This window comes from Dipteris shenzhenensis, chromosome 5 (genome assembly GCF_047967505.1).
Source record: "Dipteris shenzhenensis isolate YYH24624 ecotype China chromosome 5, Dip_SZ_1.0, whole genome shotgun sequence".
In the NCBI taxonomy this organism is placed as follows: Eukaryota; Viridiplantae; Streptophyta; class Polypodiopsida; order Gleicheniales; family Dipteridaceae; genus Dipteris; species Dipteris shenzhenensis.
In genome coordinates this window covers 10,009,507-10,025,700 of record NC_141600.1, presented here as the reverse complement: position 1 = coordinate 10,025,700, position 16,194 = coordinate 10,009,507, and the positions used below count along the sequence as shown (strand labels likewise).

The 16,194-nt window shown below is 42.8% G+C and overlaps 1 protein-coding gene across 3 annotated transcripts in view; it reads right to left on the bottom strand.

Annotated features, from left to right (window-relative positions):
- LOC147901604 (HAD-superfamily hydrolase, subfamily IG, 5'-nucleotidase) overlaps nt 1-13,789 on the bottom strand; it is a 41,572-nt gene extending 27,783 nt beyond the window's left edge. For 2 of the 3 annotated variants that reach the window (XR_015541004.1, XM_087374748.1), the window contains exons 1-10: nt 12,841-13,789; nt 12,287-12,384; nt 10,784-10,903; nt 10,519-10,608; nt 10,204-10,319; nt 10,009-10,108; nt 9,176-9,247; nt 9,029-9,076; nt 8,838-8,915; nt 8,497-8,616 (exon numbers count right to left, since the gene is read on the bottom strand). Coding sequence is in view for 2 of the 3 variants with exons in the window: in XM_087374748.1 (XP_087230874.1) it covers nt 8,497-8,616; nt 8,838-8,915; nt 9,029-9,076; nt 9,176-9,247; nt 10,009-10,108; nt 10,204-10,319; nt 10,519-10,608; nt 10,784-10,903; nt 12,287-12,384; nt 12,841-13,417 (1,419 nt within the window). In the remaining variant the exon portion in view is untranslated. The remainder of the gene's footprint in view (nt 1-8,496; nt 8,617-8,837; nt 8,916-9,028; nt 9,077-9,175; nt 9,248-10,008; nt 10,109-10,203; nt 10,320-10,518; nt 10,609-10,783; nt 10,904-12,286; nt 12,385-12,840) is intronic. The other variant, XM_087374749.1, reaches the window with a different exon arrangement.
- Nucleotides 13,790-16,194: the final 2,405 nt, after the last annotated feature.

Sequence of the window (16,194 nt, the reverse complement as noted above, 5' to 3'; positions counted from 1 at the left end):
TGCATAATCAAACCAGATCTGGGTGTCAGTGAGTGGCGGAGGGGACCATCCTTCTAGAAATCTCCGCAAGAAGTCCTTAGAGTTGTTACTAAACAAAATGTTCAGTAGCTCCTCCTCGTTTCGATGAACAAAGTCTAGTTTCTTCCTTCGTACCAACCTACGATATTCACGTAGCGTATCTAGTGCGCTCGGAAGACTGTTTTTGGTTTCGAATCTGAGTTGACGGCGTAAGGCCTTACACTCATCATCGTACCAACTATTACAGGGTACGGTTCCAGGGGTTAGTGCATTGTTTCCTCTCAGGAAAGTCAGTTGCAAATGATGTCAAAGCTAGAGCGTTCAGTGGGAGAGCTGCAAAGCTAGAGTGTGGAGTGGTTTTGAAAGTTGGTGTCTTTCACGAGAGCTCCTCCTGAGTACAAGGGAAGGTTGTGTCACATGGCGCCCTCTCCTTTCCCCTCACCTGGCTCCTTGCATGCTTTTCCCAACAAGCTTTCCTCCCTCCCCCCTCCCCATGCCCTCCCCCGTTTCTCTCTCTCTCTCTCTCTCTCTCTCTCTCTCTCTCTCATTCACACGCAAGTTTGTAGAGGTATCGGCAGTGTTTGTGCATGCACATACACATTTGTATGAATACAAACATGGATTGAAGCCTGGACAGGAGCCCTAAAAGGATTTTTTCTCATGCAACATTCAATCTTGTGCCCCGTCTCATGGGGGAGATTGGTTGGACAGCAGCAGATGGATCTTTACTTCAGCCCATCTCAAATATCCCCCTTCCCCTCTCATGGCTGCGATTCTGAAAGCTTGGGGCTGCTTCAGAAACACACTTCGTAGAGTTCCACCCACCTCTCATGAAGAAATTCACAGGCAGCCAGTCATGTGGAATGACTCGATTTTGGATGATCATGGCAGGCCACTTGGAGTGTCACATTATATGCAGTGGTCTAGATGGGGATCTACCTCTACTGTAGGCGCTTGGTAGGCCTTTATGAGACTTCCAAAAAATCAGAGACTTTTAGCAGTTGGCCACCTCAGAGGGAGTGCACTCAGGATACAGCAGATATAGGCAGCCATTCCGCCAGAGTGGATAGACACAGATGGCATGCCACTTACAGAGTCCACTTGCTGGGGAGCTTTTTCAAGGACGGCCATTCCATTGCAGGATGCACATAAGGATACCCTTGTCTTTGATGTTCATTCAGGAGGCAGACTTATTAGATCTTCTAATGATATTCTCTTGGAGGTTGCACTTCAGCCTGTCAGGATTGCACGATTCATGGAGTGGGGCAGGGACTCACAGTAGTAGCTTGGCCCTGATCCTATTCTCCTTGCACTGGGGTCTTGGAGACTTTGGTTGTATGGTGGTTCTCCTATTAGGTTCTTGCGGTGGGACCCAAGAGAGTGGGAATGGATTGATAAGGGGCACCGAGAGAAGAGCTTCCCCTTCTTTCACTACACAGTTAGATATGCCCGGAGATTTCAGCTCAGCAGTAGAGGTTAGAGGCCCTCCAGAGCGACACATTGCGATAGTTTTCAGATGTCCACAGTTGTGCGAAAGAACTTTTGGCGTAGGCTCTGAAAATCCCTCAAGAATAGAAAGATCGCTCTTTTCTTTTGGCTTTCTATTCATGGAGGGATTGCAGTGAACTCGTGGAGATCCAAGTTCGGGGCTGGCCCTACATGTCCTAGTTGTCACATGGCAATTGAGTCAGTACAGCATTGCCTTTGGGAGCGCAGACAGGCGAGGACGATCTAGAAAGGTGTTGCTAGGATTTTCAGTATCTTTCATACAGCACCTTTCTATATGACCTCGAGTTCAGTGGCTTGGTTCTCTCTTACTAGCCCACAGGTGTTTTTCAAGGAACATGATCCAGATCCAGCTTTCATTGTACGGCGATACTCAATGGAGCCTTGTTCCCTCCAGAATGTTCCCTTTACTCATTTCACAGTTGCTCATGCCTCAGTAGACACATCTTAGGTATTTTGGCTAGCATTACAACGTGGCATATTTGGAGAGCCATGTGTAGAGAGGCAATGGAGGGTATCCAGGTTCACCCTTCCCAGACTATGGCCAGTATTTGGACTGACACAGTACACACTTTGATGGCCATTTGGGCGAGCATGCAGGGATCCTCCAGAGCAACCACTACCAAGAGAGTTACTTTTTTCAAAGTTTGGAGAGGATCTCCTTTCTTCTCTGAGTCTCCTTCAGGGTTGAGATGGCATTTTAAACCTCCACCTTGTTTCTTTATTAGCTCATTTTGAGCTGTTTTTTTCGTCATGCATTGCTTGATGTACTCCCACATTTGAGCTTGCTCTCGCAGTTTTCATTCATACTTAATGAAGTAATTTTCTTTTTAAAAAAATGTATGAGAAGAAAAATTACTGAACAATGACGTTTTAGTTTTTCTTTATGCAAAAAAAAAAAGAGGGAGAGGGGGGGAGGTAGGGGAATGAACTAAGTATTATATACATAAAAATACATGTTAAACAAAAAATTTACAAGCTAGGCTAGTCCAAGCGCTGCTTAAATTTTAATTGTATATAAGGGAATGGAGTGTGATTCATAATAATATAGAAGGCACAAAAAGTAAAACCTCTAGTAAGACATGATAGTAATAGGGGATGAGAGAGGGGGAGGTATATACAAGCAAGACATAGTATTAGTGAGGTATAAGAGGGGGTTTTTTTTAAAAGCAATGTAATAACGAGATATAATGATGTAATAACAAGCATAATTGAAGGGAAAGAGGGGGGTTTAAGAAAGGAATCGTGGGCTTCAGGGACTAGAAAGTATCACTACCTAGGAGTCCATGTGGAAGGAGAGGTTGGGAATGATCAATAGTTTTAGTCGAGCTACAATGGGGACAAACAATAGCTTTGACGAGCCTTGAATAGTGGAGCATTTGATGGATTAGGATGAAGCGAGATGCACAGAGCAGGGAAGGAGGGATAACTTGTAGGCGTGCGGGCAAACGGAGGTGTTGGCAAAGAGTAGAAGAGGCAAGAGGCGAGGAGCATAGCATAGAGATGACAGCACACACGGGTTGGTGGGCTGGAAGAGTAGGAGGCAAGCTGGTGGAGTAGGACTCGGCAAGTTGGTGGAGTAGGAGGCGCAGACAGCGAGAAGGGCTCAGACAAGGGGGGAGAGAAGGTGCAGACGGCACGATAGAAGAAGCCGGCGTCGGGGAACTAGAGGTAGCGTGGCAGGGATGGGCGCAATTGGTGCACTGAGTTGGCGTGGGGGCTAACAAAGGTGACGGGTGAGCTTTGGAGGTGCGAGGAAGGGTTGGAGGTAGGGGTTTAAATAGGTGAGGAAGTGAGGCAGTCGGGACAATTTGAGGGAATGGGACAACGAGGAAGCGAGACAGTCCGCAGGGGGGTGGGGCGGGGTAGGTAAAGTAGTTGTGTTTACGGAGAGCAATTTGGTTAGGGAGAGAGGTTGAGCGTGTCGGAAAAATAGAAAATAGGAAAATTTTGAGTAAAATTAAAAGGAGTTGAGTAAAACAGTAGTTAATTAGAGAGAAATTTATTTAAAAAGGGAGAATAAAGTAGGAGTGGATAGAGAAAAAATAGGAAAAGCTTAGAGAGAAACTAGGGGAGAAAAAAATGAGAGAAAAAATAGGGAGAATTTATTAGAAAATTAGGGGAACCAAGGGGAACAATAGGAGAAAAAATAGGAAAAAAGGGAGAAAAAAAAGGAGGGGGGGGAGGGGGAGTACAAGGAAAACTTTGAGAACAATAGGAAATTTTAGGAGAGAAAAAAGAAAAAAGGAGGGGGGGGAGGGGGGGGAAAGGTTAAAGGGAAAAAATTAGAGGAAAATAGGGGGGAAGGGGAAGATGGGGGGGAGGGGAATAAAAAATAAAAGAAATGGGAAAAAGGATATATTAGGAAAAAATTAGAAGTAAGTTAGGGAAAAATAGAAAAATAAAAGGATTGGAAACAAGGAAGGAAAATCGAGGAGTAAATTAGGGGAAATTTTGAAGATAAGAAAAGGAAGCAGAAGGTAAAAAACTAGGAATAAATTAAAAGGAAATTAGTATGAAAAACTATGTAGGAGAAAAGGAAACTGAAAATTTGAAGATAAGAAATAATTAAAATAAAAGGAAAATTTTAAGGAAAAACGTGAAAAATTTAGGGAGATTAGGAGATTAGGAAAATAAAGAAAATTAGCGGGGGAAAAAAGGGGGGGGGGGGGGGGGGGGGGGGGGGGTAAAAGAAATTTAGGAGAAATGTTAGGGAAAATTTAGGCAAAAACTAGGAAGAAATAATTAGGTAGAATTTACGGGGAAATTGGGATAGAGGGAAATAAGGAGGTGTTTAAAGTGGATAGAGGGTATTTAAATTAAGTCAAGGATACAGTCAGAAAAAGTCTTTTTCAATAAGGTAAACAAATTTAATTGCATAAACGCAAAAAGAGCGAGAGGATTGTGTGTGTGTGTGTGTGTGTGTGTGTGTGTGAGAGAGAGAGAGCGAGAGAGAGAGAGAGAGAGAGAGAGAAGCACCCATGGCGATCTCATGGGACGCCCTGAGCCCTCCAGGATCCACCCATCAACCTCTTCTGCAGTCCCGCCTGCTAGTCGAGCCCCTATACGACCCCTTTCCTTCTTTCGTACAGAAAACAAATAAGTCAACACACTTGTCCTTGACTACAGGACACTCAATAAACTCGCAGTCCGCAATAAGCTCCCAATGCCCCCAGCATTGAGTACATTTTGGAGACTAAACGTTGCAAAGTACTTTTCCAAGATAGACCTCAGAAGTGGCTACCATTAGGTCCATAGCTTCGACGCTAACATACCAAAGACAGCATTCAAGACAGAGCAAGCTCATTACAAGTTCGTGGTTATGCTATTTGGTCTCAAGAATGCACCGCCAACATTCAACAAAATGATGTCATGGGTATCTGCTCAGTACAAAAGAGTGTGTTTATTCACCTCTCTGCATGATGTACTTATTTTTTCAACAACAGCAGAGCAGCACATTGTGATGTGCGACAATCGGGTCTACCTAGCTGCTAAGAAGAGTGAATTTGGCATGATCGAGCTTCCGTATTTGGGCTATATCATCGATGCAAACGGCACCTTCTTGCACCCCGAAAAGGTAACGCCATCACAAGCTAGGCTCTCCCCATGACAGCTCAGGAGATCCGCTCTATTTTGGACTTTGCCAGGCCTACAATTCTCACATGGACGGATTCTCCACATATATAGCACCTAGTTCCAGATTATAGGAGAGTGACAAACCTTTTACCCTCAGCAGTTATCACTCCAAGGAGGCAAGTGTATTTCAACTTTGTCTCACAATAGTCATCCATATAGCAATACCTCAATTTCCAAGAGTGCATTCGAGTATTATGGAGTTTTTGGGCATTTGGTTTTGATTGCCTCGTCTCAGTGGCTTCGTTAATCACCCAAACAGTTGATGGAGTATCACCCGCAGTCTACGTGGGTGGTTCTTCTACAATGGGGAGGGTCCATGCCAACAGTTGGTAGCATGTATCAAGTCTTAGCCTTCCAATGTTCAGTACCTTCGCATCAGCAGCCCAGTCAGTCCTCAGCAATTCACGAGGACATCACCTTTTTGGAGCAGTGCAAACTCAGTACCAATGCCAGACTAATATTCCCATTTCTTTGGAAGGACAGTCAAGTTTCAAGCAACAGTTAGTGGTCATCATGATCACATCCGCTTGGTAGATTCATTCAAGCATTGACCGCCATCCAAAATTTAAGCAGGAGGGAATGTCACATGCATCCCAGAACTAGGGTGTATTGTGACACATTCAGACCCAATATATTTTGTCGTATGTCGTGACACCTTTGTGAGCCCTAGTCCAGGGACGAGTCTCGTATGAGCAACGTAGGGTCCAATCCTAGCCCCCACAGTTACAGGCCATGGCAGAGCAGTTCTGATCGCCAGGGCTAGGATCGGCCGTGATTCAGTCCCCCAACAGTTCACTATTCCTTCCAGCACTTAACACAGCAAGCAGGCAGATGTTGGAGAGCAAATGGTGGAGGTTTGACAGTCTGTTTCAGCAAGCAACCTCATTCTCCCGCAGTCTCAGATAAAGGGAGTTTCTTGTACAGATTATAGTTAGGGCATTCAAGCCAGCATCATAAATAAAGCAATGTACAATAGTTAGGAAGCTCTCTTGTATCTTCTATGCTTGAGTTCCCCTTTGGTATTCATCTATTTCCATACAGCAAGTCCCCAAATGTTACAATTTTCTCAGCTCAAAATTTCATGTCGATTTGGCACTCATGTACAGACAGTAATTAGGACATTTATGCCAGCATCATAAATAAAGCAATATACAATAGAGGAAGATCTCTTGTGTCTTTTATGCTTGAGTTCTCTTTTTGCATCCATCTATTTCCGCACAGCAAGTCCCCGAATGTTACAATTACAACAAGTCATCAAGCAGCCAAAGCTACTCTCACCTCTTAAAGACTCATTTTGAACTTGGGAGTGTTTCAAAAATTTCAACATTTCAAGGCAGCCTTGGTCCCTAAGTGTAGAAAAGGGGGGTAGGGGGACAGATTAGAGAAAGGGGGATAGAAGAGTGAAGGGAGAGAGAATGAAGGGGGGAGAAGGAAAAAGAAGGGGTAGGAGAGAGGAAGAAGTGAGGAAAGAGAGAGAGAGAGAGAGAGAGGGTCTAGGCAGCACGTAGTAGGGAGGAAGGAGGAGAGTAGATAGGATTAGATGTCACATCAAAAGTGTACAAATGAGTGGTGGATGGGGACTTAATAGTCCCTCCACATTTCCCACCTAAAGGGCCACTAAAGTACCCCTTTGACCCCCTTCATTACAGGCATCCCTTCCCATAGAATTTTGCCTCAAAATTACAAGTACCTGCTGCTACACAAGGGGGTTGGGACATCAAAGTGATGCTGATCAGCCTGGTAAAGGATAGGGGTACTCCTACACAATACTCTCTAGCTGCCATGACTGTTCATCCTCTGGAAGCCCTTTCCATCTTATGAGGTACTCAATGTATACCTTGTTCAGAGAGTACTCGATCTCTGAAACCCACAATCCGCTTGGGAACATTTAGGATATGACCTTCCTCATCCATAGGTGGCAGCTCTGGAAGTATGTGCACATGCTGGCCTACATATGGTTTCAATAAGGACACAAGAGACACATTGTGAATCTTGGAGGTGTGGTTTCAATAAGGACACAAGAGACACACTGTGAATCTTGGAGGTGCTCAATAGTTGCAATTGACATGCTACCTCCCCAATCTTCTGGATAATCCTGTAAAGGCCATAATACCGATGAGCAAGCTTTGTGTTGGTGTTACCCCTCAATGAAGCATAACAATTTTTGTGGAGACATAAATGCACATAATCTCCTTCGTTGAAGAACAAATATCTCCTGCATTCATCCGCATATTTCTTCTACTTGGCTTGGGCATCCTGCATCACTTTGCACAAAGTGGTAGATCCGTGGTATTGCATGGAATGACAGCCCCAAAAATGCAGATCATTTCAGCAAGGCAGTTGGCCCGAGAGCTCAAGAAAGAAAGTACCATTTATGCATTAAATATGTCAGTGACTCATACGGCCCTTAAGTGAAGGATATGGACATGCAGCAATTGATCTAATACCAATGTAGAAAGGGGTAGGGGACAGATTAGAGAAAGGGGGATAGAAGAGCGGAAGGGAGAGAGACTGAGGGGGGGGGGGGGGGGATGGAGAAGGAGTAGGAGAGAGAGAGAGTGTAGGCAGCAAGTAGAAGGGAGGAGGAATGAGAGTAGATAGGATTAGATGTCACATTAGAAGTGTACAAATGAGTGGTGGATGGGGACTTATATAGTCCCCCACATTTCCCACCTAAAGTGGCCCTTTAGGTCCACAAAAGTAGCCCTTTTTACCCCTTCATTACACTAAGATCTTAAGCAGAGCACTGTCCTAGATAGAATATGACCTCTAAAAATGGGCCATTTGAACTCATAGTTGGCTATTCACGTTCAAGCAGTTACAGATTGAGCACCCCTTCGTATTTTAAGCTTTAGAGGCCTTCAATTCACAAATGGGGGCTTCTCTTTTAGTACTATCCCTGCCCCCTACAAAGCACCTGAATGGTTAACAAGGATTCATCTTTCTTGAGTCTGTGTTGTGGCCTTTAATGGTAGTTGTTCGTGAGGATACCAACCTTTCTTCTGGATTTGAGATCATTTAGCCACCGTATAAAGGAGATTCTTCATACGAAGATTATTAGCTTTACATAGAAGCTTCGACCTTCCAGCTCCATTCCTGTTTTTGTGGCTCCAGTTAAGGCATGGTTTATGGCAAGTAGCAGGGGACTCCTTGACTAAGGTGCCCTAACATTAGTACTTAAATGGATGAAGTTTTACCTGGCACTTTTGCAAGCGTCAGCAATCACAACCGTTATCTACATAATCCAAAAAAAACACACACACACACACGATAAAAAAGAATGGTCTAAGCTTGAGAAGCATACGATAGAGTATGTCATGAAAATAATCAACTCACCATGTCAAAAAGTGCCCGCCAATCCATTGCATCTGGAAGGTATCGATTGAAAGCATGTTGCATCATCTTGTTTGTATAGTGATAATCTGAATTTGTAATAAGAATCAGCCTCTTTCCTGCCTGTTGAAAAGATGGGAAATATGCAAAAGACAAGTGACTTCAGATATTTGAAACTGGAAGAAATACATGACTTAGCATAAAATTTTGATAGAGCATAACCTTTAGAGTATCAGCAATGGTACTCTTATTGCTGATTAAGTAGAGTTGTTGAAACATAAAATCTCTCGTTGAGATAAACAAAGATTTAATATCAAGATTAGGATAACAAAGAAAGTGCTCACTTCTTTCTGATCAAGAAGTGCCAAGGGCAACTCTGGGTCAGGTTCGACAAATCGTTCTGGTTGATTGATAATTTCATTCTAGCCTCACAAGTACAGACAACAGTCCCAAGCGATCAGGACAATCTAGAAATCTTGTAAAGAATAAACTCGCTTAACTCGGCTAAGATAGAGCAGGAAAAATGGGAAACTACCTTTAACTGCCCTTCAACATGAGCTTTGAATAATGCTTTTGCAACAACCTGCACAAAGAAAGAAAGTGATGCTGCTTACAGGAACACATTTTTCAAACATTCAAACTCTTCTCAATGAAAAAAAGCTCCAAAACCATTACTCTGAACCTTGTGGAGCCCACAATAATCAAGTGGAGCAATTTCCGGAGGAAGAGCACCCTCATCAAGTCTTTCAACCATCTGCATTTCCCAAATGTGAATATCAATACTACAGATTTTGCAAATGGTGGGAAAAGGAATAGCACAAAGGAGCTGAACAAGAGAGATAGCCATTGCACGTGTTCAAGAGGCACTATATAGTTGAAGCAAGCACACACTTTGAGGGACCAGGTCGGTCCTGGTGTCGGAATATAGCTCGATTAGAGAGGCCCATGGCACATTGTGCTGCAGTGAAGTCTCCCTCACCAAGATTGGAAATGTGGATGAGATCAGACCAGCTGAAGCACATCAGAGCAGTTGAAGCACAGTGTCTGGATGTTGCAAAGAAGTGGAGGTCGATGGCATGTGAGTAATGACACTTCCAATTGTGCTAGGCCGTGAAATGACTAATGGGCTTTCAAGCGTGTCTAGGACCACGGACTCAATTGACTAAACCCTTGTGAAATTTCAAGCATGGATCTCTGAAGATAATTTCTCAAATATTTGATGCAATAATCGTTACAAATGTCGACACTATGAAAGAGATTGCATGAAGATGCAACATGATCAAGAAGGCTAGTAAAACAATGCAGGCAATTACAGAAGCACAGGCTATAGTCATTAATGCAATCATTATCGTAATCAAAATCATTATGCAAATCAACAAGATCGAAACAATGGGCAGAACAGCCCAAGGAAAGCATATTCATGATATTTTAAAAAAAGCTGTGTGTGTAACAGGCTATGGCCTGCAGAGTCATGTAGCATCTATTTATAGCATTGAGTAAGTCTCTTGAAAATACCTGCATGTACATAACTGCTTCTGAAATAGAAAACAGTGTGTTCAGAAATTCCCAACGGCTCTCATTTCTCAAATCAACCAGCTCTCGTCCATACATTTCACTGCAACCAAGCGATTATCCCTTTGCTGATCACACCTCTCCAGCAAAATTCAGCTCCTGAGACTTCAGTGCATAGGTCTTCCACTTATTACTAACCTGATGGCGCGGTTTGAAAGCATTTTTGTGCCATGCATAGCTCTTTTGACATAGCCAAAGCGGTCAGCCTTGACAAGATTTCCATTTTCCTTGTCCATGATAAGGCCTCTGATGACCTACAGGGCACTTTACTCGTCATGTCCCAAGTTCAGCACAAAACACAGTTAAGAAAGCTAAAGTTTAGTACAGAGCATGCAGTCCTTACAAATAAATATCTTACAAGCCAGACTACTTTGGCAATTGAAATTTCTGCGACTAACACAAGCTTGGCTGCTTGACCTTCACATTCATTTTTAAAAATGTGTTGACAATTACCAATTCGGGATCAAAACAGAGGCCTTCAACTGCATAGCCCATGCTCCTGAGATTATCCATCCCATATTCGTAAGCCCTCCCCTCCCAAGCCTGATCTCACAACTTGCAACAAGTCAAAGCATCAGAGGCAGCAAGACCAAGTTCAACATCTTTCTCTTCCCTGCGATTGGTTTAATAAACAAAGCAGCAAAGATCATTGACAACGATGATGCTCTCAAATAGAATCAATACTGCATAAAGTTTATCCTCCAACCTCGATACTTACATTTACATTATAATGAATCAAAGTATAATCCATGTCATAACCAATAGTTGTGATCGATCTCAGATTCAAAGTTCTGGTGCAGAAAATTCCTCTCTCAGCAACTCCATGAGGATAACGTGCCTGGACATATTCAGAAATAACAAATAACAAATAAATAGGAATCGGCACCTTTAAAAGAGGTTATAGACTTTGCCCCTACATTTAAAACAGTCTACAACAAAAAATGCACAACAAATCAGATTTGCACACAAGGCCTGTTTTTGCACATAAATGGGTACTGTGTGCTAACGTTTGCAAGACTCTAACAGTACTTATAAATGGTCCATTTCAGCCTTCTGTTGGTAAAATGCTTGTCTTTGTATGTTGAAAGGACTTTTTTTTCAAATTTCCAAAAATTTATGGACTCAAATTTTCACTTTGATCGTGTCACAGCTGAGTCTGCCCTTCACCTCTGGAGTGCTGAGGGAAACTCATTATGAAAGACCTTTGTCTAATTGGACGCTCATGTTTGTGAGAGAGTTGGCCCTTCATCTCTGGAGTGCGAACTCAATATGAAGACCTTTGTCTAATTTGATGCTCAAGTGTGTGTGTGGCATATGCATGATTGAGAGAGTGTATGAACTTGGTACTATGGTTTACACCCATTGTTGGGTACTGATGAAGTCGGTGGAGATGCCATAGTCATACGAACCTGACAATAACCAGACTTTCAGGGTCAATGTCAACGGCTGAGAGAATCGCCTTTGTCAGCAGATGAGCCCCACTCACAAGATGGGTAATTGTCTCCAGCATTGTATTATACTTTTGGCTGGTTGTTCTATTCCAATCACCACACCCAAAAACAAAACCCCAAGTCCCCTTTTTTAATAAAACTTGCTTACTTTTGGCTCCATTTCGAACTTTGGCATCCAAAGAGCAAGCGAGTTCATAGAGTGGCCTATGCACTACTCCACTTGACATGCAGTCGGCTTGAGCCTTTTTTACGTTAGACAAGACTATTGACCTGGACTTGATGTATAGTCCATAACTTGCCATGTTCATATTTTGGAAGGATGTTCAAGTCAAAAATCGATCTTATAAAGCCAAAACGATGGTAGTGCAAAATTCAATTCTGTACAGAACATGACGCAATTAACTGACTTCGAACCTACCCTTTGTAAACCCTGTTAATCCAGTACAAATATAGTGTCAATCTGACGTTTCTAAACATGCTATTGAAAAGCAATTCTAGGACTTGTTCAAATATTAAATCCGAACTATTCTACAAGCAAGGCCTTCCAGGGTAATCATGCCTAGAAGCAAAACATGACTGCAGACTGACTTTTACACTATCTTCAAAATGTGGAATCTTGCTGCTAGAATGTTGCAGATATTGGGGGGCAAAGTAAGTCAATATTTCTAACTTGCTCATCTATGTACCAGTTTTCCTGCGGTGGAAAGTTAGGAATGGATGAAATGCAACACAAATAACTTGCGGTTCCTTCAGAACACTAATCGCCTTACTGGAATTTGAAGTTCCTCAAGCAACATCTCTGCTCCCTTTGCTTCAGCTTTTGCCACTTCTTCAATTGTGCCATCAAGTGTACGGGCACCCTCATTGTCTAAGAAACAACAAAGAGTGCACTATAAGCCCTCTCGATCAGTGTCGTGTCCCAGCCACATAGCTCAAATTTTTCAGAAAAGGGAAAGAAGAAACCAGTGAACAATGGACCATGTTAACCTTGGACAGACGTTGATGGAAGAGTGGAAAAAAACATTTCCATAGATAATAACTTGACAAAATCGCCCGGATTTATGGAAAATGTTAGCTTTACTAAGCCTCTCACTTGGATTGCGTAGGCCTTTGCTGCTTAACCCAACAAGTTTAAACGTGTGAAAAGTCACCAAAATGACGATTATCCTGCACAACAAGTATATTGGACACAGCTCTCCTTACTGACTGCATGGTGATAGCTTGAACCTGAGGGGACGGTGCTTTGACTAGAAGAAGGATAAGCAATACAAATTCGAAATTTGAATTGTGGATCGTTGATAAGAAAACGAAGGTTTCAACTCACCAAATGCGTCAATAACATCCCCTCTCACGTTCAAGTCCCCTTTCGTGCTTTCTCCCAAGTAGTCAACTTCAAATTGGCTGGAACTCTTTACAAGAAACATCTCCTTTGCTAGTTTGCGCAGAGTGCCGCTTCTCTCCTCCTCATCACCATCTGACTCCAGATCCTGGAATCGTTGCGATTCGCGTTTTACAATGCCTTCCTTTCCTATCTGCTGTGGCAAGTGATGGAGCCTGTCCACTGATGACGCCCCTTTGTCATCAAAGACATCTTTATTCGTGCTGCTAAGCTTGTCAGAGTCGCCAAAGCTGGATATAGCCTTAGTCTCCCGACTACTAAGCCTCGCATGATCGCTGCCATTTGAGGCCGCAACAACACTCAGTTTTGAGCTAGGGGTCGCAACTAATCCAAAAGCGCTGAACCGAGTCCGCTGGTTGACGGCACCAAAACTCTCAACAAGACTTGTTTCGGTAGTCCGTTCCCGAATGAAAGTTCCCCCACTGTTCGTGACAGTTGCAGGCGCGCTGAAGAGGCCACTTGTCTCCGCCACACGCGATGCCTGCAAGAGACGGTCTCCCATTCGAATGCATCAACTTCCACACTGCACAGAAGCATCTACCAGCAAGGCGGGAAATTCAATGCGGATTGTTGCTCATCTTGTTCAAATTTTGCTAAACTCGAGCTGGAAAGCAGACCGAATTTCGAAAGAGGCAATCGTCCAGCGAATGAAGGAGAAGCAAATTACGACGACGCAAGCAAAGAGAAAAGCAGGCGGGTGGATAAATAGGCCGAAAGAGAGGGTGGTGGAGGGGAGGAGGGATGGAAAGGCTAGAAGGGAGCGGCATTCAAAGGAAGAATGGAAGCAGAGGAGGGGAGGGGGAAGCAAAAGCTTGAAGGAAATGGCTATGGCGGAAGCACTGAATGGCTGGCTATGGCGATGGCTGAGCTTGGCTATTTCGCTTTTTCCCCCTTTTTCTTTTGCCTAGAGAGAATTATTTTTTGGAGCTTTATTTTTTTGAGCTCCTTTTGCTCGACTTACGGATAACTCGCACGGGCACCGTTCCACATGTCCCTCAATCCGTCGCTCCCTTGTGCATGCGACTAGTGCTCCGTACGTGAGAGAACATCATGTCCGGCCAGCCAATTGAACTTGGTTCAATCCTATTTTTACCGTGATAAGAAAACGGCCCTATGGAGGCATGCACGTGACCGGCAGTAGCTCCCATCGTACCGTAGCCTACCTTCAATCTGCCCGTTGTCTCAATCACGATCGTGATTGCTTGCACCGCCTTTGGTTGTAGAAGCAAGCTTTTTTTTTTTCACACACACACACACACAAAGGAAGGGGGTGGGAGTAGCCCAAAGGAAAGCAAAGTTTACTGCAGGCTCAGATGAGGATAGTGGCCATGATTACAAAGGGGCGTGGAGTGGTTTGTAGCAAGTTGATTCGAAACACGACATGTCCAACGGTAGAGAAGCCTATCCAGTGCCACCTTGCCCAAGCATCCATCAACCAATCATATACATTCACTGGCATGAAGCTATATGAGGTATCAAACGTGGTCAATGCGGCATATATCTCTCGCTACCCCATCTAAACATGGTATGACAACGGCCATCCTCCCAACTAGTTTTGGACAAATTTGAAATTCTAACTAAAAATCGGAACTAAAAGGTCTATAATTCTAAAAAGTCATGGTGGGCGCCTATTCACTTACAATCCAAGTGGCTAATTTCAAATTTTAATTGGTTAGATGCTAAGCTTAGGCTCTCTTTTCCTAAACCATGGTGTAGTGCAAAAAACATTGTGTTGGGTCATTCCCCTAACCAAGAGATTTGAATGCTCTCGAGGGCCTACGCCCAAACCACCCTTACTTGGTTTTATGTCTTAAACTAGGGTGCGGTAGGCCACCTAAGGTGAAAGAGAGCAATCTATAATATGTTGATTATAAATTAACGATAATCCTGTATGTCACCATTATTCTGAATGTAGGTGTCGTGCATATATTGTAAAAAAGCAAGTATACGTATTCTATAAATAATCCAACATTAATCAAGAACAAACTTGAAGTAGCAAGTTTGTTCTTTATGAAATTTGCAAAACTATTAAAGATTTCCTTCGTTGTAAAGTATCCTTTTTTTTTTTGGAAATTGAAAAAAGAGAAATACCTGACTATAAACTAAGTTGACAATAGCAGGTCCGTCGAAGTGACATGTGTGCTTGAGCATTCCCTTCTTACGAACACCTCGACACAGAAACAGAAAAAGAAGAATTTACAATATGCAAAAAAAAAAAAAAAACATCAAATGGAAAACATATTTTTATATATATGTATACATAATTTATATAACCACACTTAGTGTGGGCAGGGAGGTGGTGCGCTTCCTTCCCCAAAGAGTTATAATTCGAGGGAATGGGCCCTTTCCTGTGCACTAAGATTAGAATCGTCGAGAATATTAGTGCCGAGATTGAGTATCGCGACTATGTAAGAGACTAATATGTTACCTAAATCTGAATGAGCATATTTGTATTCCAAGTCGAGAAGTCGAGCGTCGTCCAAGTTCTTGTACGAACCAAGCATATGTGTCTGCAATTCGTTCAAAATAGAAACAATGTCAAAATATGGTATCATTAAACAATAAATTATTAGTCTAGCTTGTAATAACGAGATTTCACAAGCTGACTTGAAAAGCTTGTGTCAAAAGCCTTTTTTTTGCCATTTTTGGGCTTTCAAAAGTATAACATGAAAAGCTCACATGAAAAGCTTTTGTCAAACATCAACCGTTCAGATCAATTTACATCAATGGCGTCTATTCATGACACATGGCTCAAGGAGATGTGAGAAAACCCAAACGTCTCTTTAGGCTGCCTATCGTATATACTCAAACTTCTTTAATTCATATTCACATCGAGTATGAGTTCTTCCTCTCTCTTTGTTTAGGAGCTTTTCATCCACTTCAAGCTTTTTATACTCATTATGTCGTTATTCCCTCCTATGTCAACTCCATATGATACCTCTCCACCAAGAGTGCTATAAGGATAGCAGTTGGTCTTACTTGGCAAGCTATTGCTGCTTCATAGCTTCCATAAGCTATCACACAAAAGGATCTCAATGGTGATACATCCCACCCTTGCTTGGTTTTAACCACCTCCTTTATGTCTCCCTAGTGAAAAAACTCAAAATTCGTATGAATTTTGTCTTCCTCTTCTTCTTTTTTGGAGCCTATTTTTACAAAATTTTAATGCCAGGGGAGGTGCACAACAACATCTACATCCTCACGTAGCACCAAAATTACTATCTTGGTTTCATGCCTTTTTTTACACAAAATTTTTAATTCCAAGCTCTCTTAAGGCTT